Source organism: Canis lupus, chromosome 19 (assembly GCF_048164855.1).
Source record: "Canis lupus baileyi chromosome 19, mCanLup2.hap1, whole genome shotgun sequence".
Lineage (NCBI taxonomy): Eukaryota > Metazoa > Chordata > Mammalia > Carnivora > Canidae > Canis > Canis lupus.
The window spans coordinates 56027577-56041625 of NC_132856.1; the positions used below are offsets into that span (position 1 = coordinate 56027577).

The window sequence follows — 14049 nt, forward strand, 5'->3', positions numbered from 1 at the left end:
AGTATGCCCAACCTTTAATAATGGGTGCCTCCTTACCGTGGAAAAAAGAGCATCTACAGTTTACTTAATACCTGTTTAAAACACACACAAACAACAACAAAACACCTACAATAAGTATTCCTTTTTTTTTTTTTTATCTAAAAGAAAAGGGAGGGCAGCCCGAGAGGCTCAGCAGTTTAGCACCGCCTTCAGCCCAGGGCGTGATCCTGGGGACCCAGAATCAAGTCCCACGGGCTCCCCGAATGGAGCCTGCCTCTCTCTGTGTCTCTCATGGATAAATAAAATCTTAAAAAAAAAAAAAAAAAAAAAAAAAAAGGAAAAACATAAAAGGAGGTCCAACAAACTCTATTTTCCCCAGTATGACTGTGATTTTCCAGGACTCTACTTGGGCAAAGCCAAAAATGCACAATGTACTATGGACCACAGAAGTGACTTCATTCCAAAGTTAGGTCGCCTGACTGCTGTCGTCCAAGAGCTTACACCACACACTGTGGCTGACTTTGGTCCCTGTCTCTTACATTCCAAACCCAATTTTTCACCACTGGCCAGGTAATACGAATATTTCATTTTGTTTTGGAGCCTGAGCAAGAAAGCCACCAATTATCAAGTGAAGTTTTAGAACAGTTCAAATGCCCAGTTTTAGCTGATTCTTTCTTCAAACAGTAGTTGAAGATTACTAAATGAAATTACTGAGTAAATACTAAAGAAGACAAGAAGATAGAGCCTACATGGGGCAGGGTAACATAAGTATTCAAGCAAGGTCTAAGGAACCAGGTCATCACAGTGCAGAGGGCTGAAGACAGAAGGAGTTGCTGTTGACAGGATCACAAATCCTGTTGATCATAAAGGAGGACTTGAATGCAGACACATGAGGGGTAGGCAGAGCACAAAAGTTTAAGCAAAAGGACCAAGAGAGGGAAGCACATGTTCAGGGCCTGATTAAAACCCCAAGATGTAGTAGAGGAAGGCTGTAGGGGAGAAGAGAGAAATGGAAATTGGAGTCAGATGGTGGAGATCACTAATACCACGTGGAGCATGGCATTTATGCAGCAGGCAATTTTAAAAGCAACGTCTGTGGAAAAGACAACTCTGTTTTGGCCAGGTGATATTTAAAAGAGAAGTTATATTTTGCAAGTCAGAGAAATAGGAGACCCAAGCAGTCCTAAATACTCTATGTAAAGAAGGATAAGAGTCTAGATAAACAAGGGCTGCTGAGAGGCCTAAAGATCATTATGTAAATATCCCTTTCATCCGGTCTGAATTCCTAAGTACAAGAGAAACAAAATACACTAGAAAAGATTTTTTTTTTTAAGATTTTATTTATTCATGAGAGAGAGAGAGAGAGAGAGAAGAGAGAAAGACAGGCAGAGACACAGGCAGAGGGAGCAGCAGGCTCCATGCAGGGAGCCCGACGTGGGATTCGATCCCGGGTCTCCAGGATCACACCCCAGGCCTAGGGCAGCGCTAAACCACAGGGCCACCGGGGCTGCCCTTGAAGGGATCTTAAAGGAAATGCACAACTTCATTCTAGGCCTTTTGGAGTCACAGGGTAGTCCACAGCTCCCAAACACAGCCAAGTAAACAGGCTCATTAGCAAAGGAAGCAATTGTGAAGAAAGTCCTCAACATTTGCACCATTTATAAAATCCTTCATACCTTTGCTGGATCTCTTTGAGGTCTTCTTGTTTCCTTCTGAGGTAATTTCAATTTCATCAGGATTACCCCCTTCATCTTCAATTGCCTGAAGGGAAGGGTAAAAAAGTTCACCAAAAAAAGCAGCATACAGACTTGACTTTCACAGAAACTTCAGGTTGCTGATCTGGAAAGGGCCTCCCCCTACCCACTTGTTGTCTTGCTCTATCTTGGAACAAAGGCTCTGAAGTCAACTTATTTCTTAATGCTAACGTCACCACAATCTAGTTCATCCTATTCCTGGACCCAAGGGAATTCAAAAAGCACAGTCTTCCATTTCCTATGATTTCACCCAGCAATATGCTGCTTCGACCCTCTGTGACATCCTCTCTATCCCCATGCCTACTCTTGGCACTGTCTGGACAGAACGCTTACTCACTTGGCTGAGATGTACTGTGTGTGCCATGAGACTGGACATGACCCATACCACCTCATCAGATCACCCACATCTATGACTGACTCCAAAGGTCTTGTTCTTAACCACTAGGGGACCTACCTGAAAGGATAGGGAGTTATAACCACCTCTTGGGCAAGCCCCACCTCCCACCCAAGAGCTCATCATTCCCTTGAACAGTCTGCACCCACGCTCAGCACAGGGCGTAGCACCAAGGAGGTGAGCAGCAAATGTTTACTGAGCATGACATCAGTGATATCCTTGAATACTGGGCTTTGCTTTTAGGCTTTACTGATAACCCTTTTTCTTGTTACTGTACTATTCTATAAACACAAGTTCTGTTTAAACCCACTTCAGGGCAGCCCTGGTGGCCCAGCGGTTTAGCGCCGCCTTCGGCCCGGGGTGTAATCCTGGTGACCCGGGATCGAGTCCCACGTTGGGCTCCCTGCATGGAGCCTGCTTCTCCCTCTGCCTGTGTCTCTGCCTCTCTCTCTCTCTGTGTCTGTCATGAATAAATAAAATAAAATCTTAAAAATACACTTCAAACAGCATGTTTAATTTGTAGATAGTTTAAAAAATTTCAGATCCTCAGCAGTTTCTTAGTGTGGAAGTCTCAATTTGCAATGGGGCTTATGGGCTCCACATCTAATCTGTACCAGGAACAGAGAAAATTTCTCCCTTTTCTCCAAAGCCAGCATGAGGAAAAGGAATTGGGAGTTCTGCTCTGGAATCAAGGAAAGCACAACCAGAAAGTCCCTCCCATTCTTGCTGGCAAAAGAGGACTATGGAATACCCCTAGGAGAAGAGAGAACTGCCCCAGACAAGAGCTGTACCATTTTGCCCCTCAATAGGTCTTCTCTGGGTGCAGTGTTTACAGGATCATCCCTAGGGACGCTGTGGGCTATGAGTCATCTTTATAAAGCTTGGGAAACTACACTCTTTGTGTTCCTTCAGCCTTTTCCTCATTTGCCCTTCCTGGAAAAATGACCAGAAAAAGGACCCTAACTATATGCCAGAAGTAGAAAAAGAAAAAATGACCAACAATTCCAGATGCACTCGATAAGAGAGCAGATAAACGTACAGACCAATGATATTTACATACTACGACCATACCTCTGAGAAAATAAACAGAAAAAAGAAATGTAAAATGCCTCAGAAATGATAGGGAGGATCCTTGAAGTCACAGGCCCGTTTCCACTACCAATCTGACGGGAAGATTCTCAATGCCATCCGAAAGAGATAAAGGTCCCAATTTGGCTTTGCTGACCGGGGGCCCTGGTGGCATCCTTTCTAGAACACCTTATTGATGAACTACCTGCCGCAACCCGAGTAGTAAAGGAAGTTGGTATCCACGGTGAAACAAACACAAGCTCAAGCCAGAAAAGCCCAACTGACTCTGAACTTAACCAACCCACCGTTCTGAGCCCCAGCTTTCTCCTTCAGGAAAATGGAAACAATCCCTACTTCCCCTTAACAGTCACCAGTAAGAATTAATACCCTGCCTGGGTCCTCAGATCGGGAGCCAGGAGGGTGGAAGGAGTCGCAAATCACACTGCCTGCAGGGGTTGGGGGTGGTGAGCCTGAGATTGCACGGGAGAAGGCTCAAGAAGAGAAAAAAAAAAGGGGGGGGGGTCTGAACGACAGAAAAAGCAAAGAAGCCAACAAGGATATGAAAAAAAAAAAGGGGGGGGGGAAGCAGAGCGACCCGAACATTGAACTGCTCGAGCTTTTCACCCCCCCCCCCCAGGATAGGGATGAGGGCCCCGGTTTTGCAGATAAACGGTGGCACAGAGGAGGGCGGCCAATGGGGACAGGGATCCTCTCCGTCCTGTGCCAGGCGGCACGCCAGGCCCGTTTCATGCAATCTCGCCTAATCCTATAGCACGGAAGCGCGCTCTCCCCTTTTCCCTGCAGAATACACGGGCCGGAAGGGCGCTAGGCGCCCTGGGAGCGCTGGGAGCCCGGGGCCAGGCCGCGGAGAGCCGCAGGAGCCGGAGCCCAGGCGCGGGGACGGGGACGGGGACGGGCCGCTCCGCCCGCCGGCGTCTGTTCCGTCCCCACTCGCCATCGCAGACAGCACTTCCCTTTCCGCGCCACTTCCCCGACCCACGGCTGCAGCATTCACATTTATAAAAAACAAAAAACAAAAAACCACCTCCGAGCGTGGGCCCGGCGCGTCGACCCTGCCGGGCCCGGAGGGAGCCCCGCGGCCGGCCCGGGTCCCAGTCCCGCCGCCCCGTCCGCACGGCCGTGTGACCTTGGCCGAGGCGCCCCCACCTCGCCCGGGAAGCCGGGGCGCGGGGGCTCCCCGTCATTTTCGGGGGCGGCCGAGAGCCAGGCCCTCCGCGGGCGCCCCCGCCCGCCAGGCCCCGCCGCCCGCGCCGGTTCGCGCCCGGACTCTCCTCCCTCCCCCGGAGCCCCGCCGCGCGGGGAGATCCCGCCGGGGCCTGGCAGGAGCCGGGGGAGCAGCCCGGAGCCCCCCCCCGTCCCGGCCGCGGCCGCCCCCGCAGGGCCCCCGCTCCACCTTCTTGAGCCGCTCCATCAAAACGCTCTTGTTGCCGCTCGAGTCCAGGTTCCGTTTCTTCAGCTCCGCCCGCAGATCGATCACCCGCAGGTCGCTGAGACGCCGCGTCCCGGTCTCCGACGAGGCAGAGCTCAGAGCCGCTGCGCCCGCCGCACCCGAATCGCCTAGGCCTGAGAGAGTCTCCGCCATTCCAGGGACCCTGGCTCCGCCGCCCACTTCACACAGAACCGGGCCGGTTTTATCTCGGCACCCAGCACAAAATGGCGCCGCCTGCGAGGGAACCGCTCCAGCCGCCCTGGCGCGCCTCTCTTCTGCGCAGGCGCACCCGGCGCGGAGCCGACGCTGCCGGTCGCGTGTGCACATGCGTGGTGAGCGCTCAAAGGGCTGTGCGCAGGCGCGTTGCATGTCGACAGCCTCCCGCCGCGCACGGCCGTCACGCATGCGTGCTGCAGTTACGGCGCTTGCGCATTGCGGCGGGGAACGTGCGGTTGGTCGACGCGCGAGGGCGCGTGCTGTTAAGAAAGCTGGCGTGTGCGGCACGCATGCGCGGCCGGAAAGCGGGGCGGGAGGAAGCGAGTGCGTTTTCCTCTTAGGCGGCGCCATTTTGTGCTCAGAGCCGCTACAGCCGCCGGCGGTGTGGGAAGTGGGTGGCGGGGGACGCGGAACCTGGGATGGCGGAGACTCTGGCAGGGTCCGGCGAGTCGGGTTCTGGCACAGCCGCTGTGGGATCGGGCGCCTCTGAGGCCGGGACGCGGCGGCTGAGCGACCTGCGGGTGATCGACCTGCGGGCGGAGCTGAAGAAGCGGAACCTGGACACGGGCGGCAACAAGAGCGTCTTGATGGAGCGGCTCAAGAAGGTGAGGCGGCCCGACGTCCCGGGGCGCAGCGGGGGGCCGGGGCACGCCCCCGCGCGGGCCTGTCACCGCGGCGCCCGGACGCGGGCGCCTCTCCTCCACCGTTCCCGCCCGGGACTGAGCCCGCGGGGCCCCGGGGGCCGGGCCGGCCGGGCTGTGTGACCTTGGCCCGTCACCGCCCCTCTCTGTGCCTCGCCTGTGCTCCCGCTCCCAGCTGGTCGCCTCGGCAGTGCTGGCAGCGCGTCCTTCGGGCCACCGGGCGGCCCCTCGGCTCCTTCCGGGCCCCAGCGCGGGGGGGACCCGGGTCCGTGACCTTGGGTAGGTGCCTTCTGCTCCCCGCGCCTCAGTTTGGAGAACAGAGGAGTGACGAGGCTTTGGGATCTTCCCGGAGAGGGAGTCGTGCTTGTTCCCCCTGCAGGAGCTCCGCTCCGCTGCTCTTCTCCTGCTCGGCGCCCTGAGGTCCTAGCGGGTCTCCCCAGGGTCCTTCCTGAAGGGTGCGCCTTCCCTCGCCTCCCACCCTGCACCGTCCTGCGTTGATGCCCCGCTTGGCCGCCCTCAGCCCCAGGTTGAGTGTGGAGGGATGGTCTTGCCCGACCCAGACGAGCTCCTTGCAGAGCTGGAGTTGACCCCGGAGTGCCCAGGCTGGCGGCAGTCCTGGGGAAGAGCCGCCTCCCTCCCTCCCCACCTCCGCCAGGCACACACCCCCTACCCCATTTGTCTAGTGGGTTTTCTCCCCAAGTGTCAGACCGAGCTGGTGGAACACCACTCAGCCCTCCTCCGTAGGTGGTAGACCCAGTGCCTTGCCCCTTCCTGTTCACCTTACTAAAGCGGAAGGTGGGGCAGTTTCTAGCTTAAGGGCCAGCTTGGACCTGGTCATTGACCCGCACCTTGGAGCCCCCACTCACATCCCTTTGTCTTCTGCGCCTAGGGCCCAGAGAGAACCAGGTCGTCCCGGGTTCATCCCGTGAACCCGTGCCTGTTGGGCTTGCCTCCCAGATACCAGACCCAGAGTTGCTCTTTGCGAGGGAGCGCGTTTGACTTTGTCTGCTGGACGTTGTTGCTTAACAAGAGAACAACCCGTGCCCTGCAGCTCTCCACGAGTTGTAAAGTTCCATCTCTCCCTAACAGGCGGTTAAGGAAGAGGGGCAGGATCCTGATGAAATTGGTGTTGCACTGGAAGCCACAAGCAAGAGGACAGCAAAGAGGTGTATTAAAGGTATTTGCTTGTACTTAACTATTGCTGGAGGCCTGAGTGTGTAGAGAACTTACTTACACGGGATCGAGTTTTTTTTAACACCGCTTCTGTCCTCCAGGCCAGGAGGATGTCATTGCTCTTCGTTGTTCCCATCTAACAAGTAGGCTTCATTTACGCTATCCTGCAAGTAGTTCTTTGGGTGCTGGGAGGAGTAGAGAGATGTGCAGGTGCCAGGTAAAATTGAAGCGTGTGTTAAAGACATCTCAACTCTTGTCCTGGGATTCAGAAAGAACCGGAGTGAGGCACATTCTTAAAGCTGCTCTGAGCAACCAGGTTCGCTACGTGGCTTCCTTCCTGGTTCAAAAACGGGACTTTAAACGAAAGAAGATGACACCAATCTGAGACAGACTAGAAGCCAGTATCTCTAAGGATCCAAAATAGATTGTTGGAGTATTTGCACCCACCCTATTTTTTACCAGTGAGGTTTTGTGGGTTTTTTTTAAGATCTTATTTTTAAGTCCTCTCTCCACCCAACATGTGGCTCAAACTTACAACCTTGGATCAGGACTTAAAAATCACAGAATCAGGAGTCATATGCTTTACCCACTGAGGCAGCCAGGTGCCCTGCAGCGAGGTTTATTGTTTTTTTAATTAAGGTATTGTTTACATACTGTACAATTTGCCCATTTACAGCGTATAGCTTGTTGCTTTTGGTGTATTTACAAAGTTATGTGATTGTCAACCCTATCAAATTCTAGGTTTTCATCACCCCAAAAACAAGCCCCTGTGCCTGTTATCACTTGCTCCCCATGTGCCCCTCCCACAGCCCCTGGCACTACATAGTTGACACTTCTGTGTCATGTAAATAGAACTCTATAACATGTGGTCTTTTGTGTCTGCCTTATTCTACTGAGCGCGTTTTCAAGGTTCCTTCACTTTGTGACATCGATTAGTGCCTTGTTTCTTTTTGTGGGTGGTACTAGCTATTTTTGGAAGCATTTAATTTCATGAAACTTTGAAACCTTGTTACCCGCATTGGCGTTCATCCTCATTAGGTTTTATGTGAGTAGGGACAATGTAATTAGGAACTTCTGGGGGATGAGGATTATTTTCTTGAGAAATGCCAACACAAAAATTGTCATGGCTGGACATAAACCCATGTATTTAGGCCTTGGAGGACAGATGCTTAGAAAGGGAAAAGAAATTACCTTGTAGCATTTTCAGTGATTTTTTTTTTTTTTAATTTTTATTTATTTATGATAGGCACACAGTGAGAGAGAGAGAGAGGCAGAGACATAGGCAGAGGGAGAAGCAGGCTCCATGCACCGGGAGCCCGACGTGGGATTCGATCCCGGATCTCCAGGATCACGCCCTGGGCCAAAGGCAGGCGCTAAACCGCTGCGCCACCCAGGGATCCCTTCAGTGATTTTTTTAACTTTTTATAAGCACTTTTCTAGAAGAACTTTCACATGACTTGTCTGTTTAAAACCTTGTATGTGTGTTCTGAAAGGCTAAACTGTTTAGGTTTTAAAAGAGATTTATTTTTTAAGTTGAATTTTAACGCGATGGGATTTTGCCGCCCCTAGAGTGGTCAGGTATAAATGCTGACTAGCAGAGTGAGGGATGCGTATGTGTTCATTCGAAAGTTCTTAATGTAGGTGCTCATTTAAAACCTGAGAGGTTCAAGGCTTACTAATTAGTGTTCTTGGCTTAACAGGGATCTTTGCATCCTTAGACAAACTAAACCTTAACCAAGTGCTACCAGCACGTGTCCAAATGTCTGGATTACAATTTAGGTGACGGTAAAAGTGCTTGGACTTACCGTTTTGTCAAAAAAAGCTTTGGTAGTACTCTGTAGATGAAAAGAAATGTTGGTGGCAGTAGAGCTAGCTGTAGCTGGGAGGAGAAGGACACCAGTCCCTTCACCTTCCTTTTTTTCTGAGAGGTCGCCAGAGGCTCAGAGGAAAGGGGTGGCCTGGGCCCTGGGGCAGAGGACAGCTCCGGTGGGCTGTTGAGACAGTGTCATTCTCTGTAGGTGTCTGCACACATGGTTAGTTATATGAAGCATTGGGCCCTCACGGTGTCCTGGTCAAAATTAGGTCTCCAAGGTTGCTTAAAAGTAAAAAGTTGTGAAGCTTTCTGAGAAAAAAACATCGTCATGAGTTAGAACAAGAAACCTCCTTCTAACTAATTCATATTTAAATAGGCAAAATTTTTGAATTTTGTGGGTGTGTTTTGAAAGGTGACAATTTTGAATCAAGAGTTTCTAGCATCTTTGTCCCACACGCCTTCAGCTTTTAGGTAGCTGAAGCCAGGCCCTTAGGATCGGTGTCCAGCCTCTCTGCCCAGTGTTTGTCAATCTCCCTCTCCTTGAGGGCACTTTTTGGTCTCCATCCCTACTGCCGACATCCTTTGTGGGTATTGCTGGATACTGTTTAGAGGCCCTGAAAGTGGGTGCTGCTACCAAACATCTTTAGAGTGCTTTTAAGAGCTGAACCAAATTCTCCTGTGTCAAGTGCAGCTGATAAACCTGCTGGTGTTTTGGAGAGTATTAACTTAAAGAGCACAGAGCCATTGTTCATAACGATGGTGCAGAAGATGCTTCAGGGGTACACACTACAGTTGGCATCTGTACTCAAAGACTGATTGATATCTCTTCTGTTTAGCTTTCTCATTTCAAAAATCTATAGAAAGCGTACCTTTGGATACTTTAGAAAATGTAAGAAGTATGCACGTGAAAGTAGAATCATCTCTAATGTTGCTGCCTTGTATTTTAACCCCTTTTGGTGACTGCCTTGAGTCGTTCTCGTGTGTATATTTTATAAATGCATCTTTACACTTGATTGCATACAAACAAAAATTAGGTCTACTCTGTATGTTTTTTTTTTTTTTCTGGTGGGCATTTTCCAATATTGTTAAATATTGTTTAGAAGCATGAGTTGTTTTAAAGTTGTAAGACACTCTTTGGTGGGCCGCAGTGTTTTGCAAACTTGGCACTGTTGGCAGTTTGGGGTAAGTAATTCTTTCTGGCAGGGCACTATCCTGTGCACCATCTTATGTTGGATAGCATCCGTGGTCACTACCCGCTAGATGCCAGTGGCATCCGTGAGTTGTGACACCAGAAATGTTTCCAGTCATTGCTAAATTCCACCCCACTTCCCTGTTGAGAACGACTGGCATCCCATATAAGAGCAGACTGTTGTGATTTGTTTCCCTTTTGAATGTTTGGGCTACATGTAGTTTCTAGATAGATGACTTATGTTCTTAATTCCTTGTCAGACATTTTAGCATACGCCCTTCCTTGGGAGGGGGGTTCTAGAATAAAAGATTTGCACGTTTTTAAGGCCAGAACCTGAGTATTATGTGACTGAAAATTTATTTTGTAATTAGGACAAAAGATGGAAGAAGAAGGTACAGAAGACAACGGCCTGGAAGAAGATTCCAGAGACGGGCAGGTATGTGGCATCCACAGTAGAGACCCCAGCAGTTCTGTGATCAGCCACCTGGTTGTTGACACCTTGCCTTCTCTTTACAGGAGGATATGGAGGCAGGTTTAGAGAGCTTGCAGAACATCGATATGATGGATGTTGGTGTGTTGGAAGAAAGTGAAGTTGAGAATAGCAGTGCTCCCGACTTTGGGGAGGACGGTGCTGACAGCATTCTCGGTTCCCTTTGTGATAGCAAAGACTACGTGGCAGCACAACTGCAAGAGCTCCCGGCACAGCTCACAGAGCATGCTGTAGGTAACTTGAAGACATAGTGGAATATGCTGGTAGCCCTGAGGGAAAACACGCTGGTGGTTAATTAAATAGTTCACTGCCAAGTCAGCCATCACCATAAACACGGAGTCCTGTGTCTAAAACTTCATGGTAAATTATATCTATTTAAACTCAACGTAAGTCAGATGTTAACTAACGGTTCACTTCTCTACGATGCTGGGGAGTTTTATTTATTTGACAGAGCACACATGCATAAGCAGGGGGAGGAGCAGAGGGACAGGGAGAAACGGACTTTCTGCTGAGCAGGGAACCCGATGCGGGACTCAATCCCAGGACCCTGGGACCATGAAGTCAGTTGAAGGCAGAGACTTTAACTGACTGAGCCACCTAGGCGCTCCTTCAGTGCTTTTACAGAAGGGTGGGAGGCTCTTTCTAAGCATAAGTCATAAAAGGTTGACCCCATAGGTGAGAGTGTTTTCTTTTGGAAAACATCTTAAAAGAAAGTGTGGAAAAAGAAACAAAAGCAGTTCAGAATCTCATCAGTGGGTTCATCCCATTTTGTTTTGTTTTGTTTTGTTTTGTTTTTAAGATTCATCGTATGCAAAGGGTGGTTATAGTAAAAGACAAAAGAGTGAAGGAGAGTATTCATGCCCTCAGAAGTACCCCCTCCCATGAAAGGAAAACATCCTTGTATGTAAAAGAGGGCTTGAATTCTGTTAGCAATGTTGCTTTCTCAAGCTTTCACTTCTAGCATTTGGTGGAGAATTCTGCTGGCCGTCCTAAAACCGATTGCCATTTCGATCCTACTTCTTGGCATACTCAGCCCTCTTAGTTTGGGTGGTATTTTTTGTATTTTGGTTTGGTTTTCTGTTATCTCTCTTTTTTTTTTTTTTTTTTTTTTAATCTCTCTTTTTTAAAGGCATTCTAGCTTTGAATTGGAAGGAGAAAAAAGTGCTTTCATAGGACTGGACTTTAAACCTTAAAGGTCAAAAGTCACAAGCTCCAAATATCACTGCCCCTCGGCCTAGCATGTCATTGAGCAGCTGACTTGCTGGCCTCTCTCAGAATGATCTTATGTGTTAATTATTTCCAGAGCACAGATTTGGTTTCTTACCTCATAGTTTTTTTTTTGTTTGTTTTTTGTTTTGTTTTCTAAAGATTTTATTTATTTATTCATAGAGACACAGCTAGAGAGAGAGAGGCAGAGACACAGGCAGAGGGAGAAGCAGGCACCATGCAGGAAGCCTGATGTGGGACTCAATCCCGGGTCTCCAGGATCACGCCCTGGGCTGCAGGCGGCGCTAAACCGCTGCGCCACCGGGGCTGCCCTTCTTACCTCATAGTTAATCAAAGCATCCAGGTCATAAACTTCAAACGTGGAAAAGGAAAAAAAAAGAAGTCTGGGAAGGCATGTTTTTGTATTTCACTTAAGGTAAAAAGCTTTCCAGTTGAGCGACGTTTAAGATACCAGCTCAGTGGGGAAAAAAAAAAAAAGATACCAGCTCAGTGGGGTTTTTTTCTTGTTTATTTTCTTAAAGATTTTATTTACTTATTTACTTACTTATTTACTTATTTATTTATTTATTTATGAGAGAGACAGAGTGGGGCAGAGACATCAGCAGAGGGAGAAGCAGGCTCCCTGAGGGGAACCTGATGCAGGACTTGATCCCAGGACCTCAGGATCACAACCTGAGCTGAAAGAAGATGCTCAATCACTGGATCACCCAGGTGCCCCTCAGTTAAACGTTTTAAATAAAGCACCCTAGGAGAAAGTGCCCAAGTATTATTTTTAAAAGTATTGTTACCAAGTGAAGTCAGAGAAGTATGAAGTTCTTCATTTTCCATTTGAGTCCTGCCCTGAAATCGTGTCTGGTTCACGAATGTGGACGACTAGGAAATAGTCGCTGCTTAGGAACTGAATATGTACCTTCCTGGGCCAGTACTGACCGAGCACCTGGTGTCTGTGAGACCCTCGCAGAGGTGCGGTACCACCCAGTCCTGGAACAGGCAGGAGGCTGGCAAGATACTGAATAATCCAACAGTGAACTTGCAGGTGGTGGGTGGGCACTTGAGGGAAGTAGACATGTAGGCCACTTAGAAAGTAGTGAGTTGCAGGCCTTGGCACAACTCTGTCTCCACTAAGTGGTCTTCCATTTGCCTTTCAGGTGGATGGGGAGGGCTTCGAGAACACTTTGGATGCTTCATCATTGGACTTCAAAGTACCTCCGGTAAGGAACTGTTGTTTGGTGTTACGTGGTTGGAAATGTGACGAGAGTGGTTGATCTTCTGTAGTGAAAAAGGATATGTATCTGTGTGTAAAAATGATTCGTTGAGTGCTGATTCTGAGCTGAGTGCCTGGGGTAAGAGGTCCATCCAAACAAGTATGGTCCTATTTGCCTTTTAGTGGGAGTGCTGTAATAACCAACAAGAAGGTAACTGGAAGGGGAAAAAAATTCAAGGGAGAAGTTCAGGTCGTTGGGCTGTCAACGCTTCCTCTGGGAGGAAGTTCCCCAGAGGAACCCCTACCCAAATTGAGGTCAGACACATGGGTCAGGAGTTAGCCTGGTGAAGGGGAGTACCTTGGGCCAGGAGGGAGAGGGACTGAATGTAGGCATGCAGGACACAAGGTAGGGGCAGAGAGGCAGGGGTGAGGCTGTAGATGGGGGGGGGGGGTGTGGGCCAGACTATCCACGTCTGTGGGTCAGGGAAGGTATTTGGCCTGTTGTCTTAAGTACAGTGGGAAGTCAGGGGAAGGTTTTGAGAGGAGGAAACTACAGGGTCTTGTTGGCAGGTTCCAGTTACAAATAACAGCTCATTTGGGGAGAAATAGATCTTTCTCAAGTCAAGCATGGATCTAGAAGGCGGTCGCCATCTCTGCAACCTCTCACTGTGGCTATCTTTGCCCTCTCCAAAGGCTGCTAGGTCAGCTCAGACTTGAGGTAGGGTGGCCAGACCCTCAAGAGAGGGAGAGGCCAACAACATGGGCTGGTCCTCACTGAATCATCTCAGAATGGAACATGTTCTAAGTGGAGAAAGTTGTTTGAGACAGGTATTTGTTCACACGTGATTGAAGCTGTATCTACCAGGGATGTGTATTTGCCCAGTTCTTAAGTGCCCTGTGGGTTTTTTCTTTTCTCTTTTACAATAGGATATTGAAGAACCTCTATTGGAGCCAGGTACTGATAAGAGAAACACAACAGTTAATGGTTTGAAAGTTTTCCCACTCTTTTTTTTTTTTTTCAATCTATATATTCTAAGCTATGTATGGTGGTGTAAATTATTTTAATGGTGGACAATCCAGATCGTACAAGGATCAGAGATTGGAAACCCACTCGTATCACCAGATCTGTGGAAGTGCCGTTCTGGTTTCTGGAGGTCAAATATATTTGGTGAGATGTAGCGATTATTTTCATCTCTCTGACCACGTAGAGTGGCATTTAAGTAATCCCCCCCTGTGATTCTTCCATGTGTTTCTACACATGAAACAGATCTTGTGATATTTTGCCACAGTCGTTTTGATTAACACAGTTAAGGCAGGGTAAAGCGGTTGTCAGGGCACTTATGACCCGAGAAGTGACTGGATACCAGAAGAGGAAACGGAGCTTCTTCAGGAAAACTTGCAACGTGTTCTTCCCCTTACGGACTGCGTTGCCCTCCTGCCGTCAGAAGAGT

General features: G+C 49.1%; 2 protein-coding genes across 11 annotated transcripts in view; one reads left to right on the plus strand and one right to left on the minus strand.

Annotated features, from left to right (window-relative positions):
* SAFB (scaffold attachment factor B) overlaps positions 1–4990 on the minus strand; it is a 35013-nt gene extending 30023 nt beyond the window's left edge. For 2 of the 4 annotated variants that reach the window (XM_072787692.1, XM_072787691.1), the window contains exons 1-3: positions 4610–4951; positions 2438–2587; positions 1656–1740 (exon numbers count right to left, since the gene is read on the minus strand). In XM_072787692.1, the coding sequence (XP_072643793.1) occupies positions 1656–1740; positions 2438–2587; positions 4610–4798 (424 nt within the window). In that variant the 5' untranslated portion in view covers positions 4799–4951. Of the gene's footprint in view, positions 1–1655; positions 1741–2437; positions 2588–4609 lie in introns of all 4 variants that reach the window. The other 2 variants (XM_072787694.1, XM_072787693.1) reach the window with 1 other exon arrangement.
* Positions 4991–5169: 179 nt separating this feature from the next.
* SAFB2 (scaffold attachment factor B2) overlaps positions 5170–14049 on the plus strand; it is a 33137-nt gene continuing 24257 nt past the window's right edge. For 2 of the 7 annotated variants that reach the window (XM_072787697.1, XM_072787698.1), the window contains exons 1-6: positions 5171–5466; positions 6592–6679; positions 10049–10113; positions 10194–10397; positions 12543–12605; positions 13526–13553. In XM_072787697.1, the coding sequence (XP_072643798.1) occupies positions 5281–5466; positions 6592–6679; positions 10049–10113; positions 10194–10397; positions 12543–12605; positions 13526–13553 (634 nt within the window). In that variant the 5' untranslated portion in view covers positions 5171–5280. Of the gene's footprint in view, positions 5467–5723; positions 5782–6591; positions 6680–10048; positions 10114–10193; positions 10402–12542; positions 12606–13525; positions 13554–14049 lie in introns of those variants that run through there. The other 5 variants (XR_012012415.1, XM_072787696.1, XM_072787695.1 and 2 more) reach the window with 4 other exon arrangements.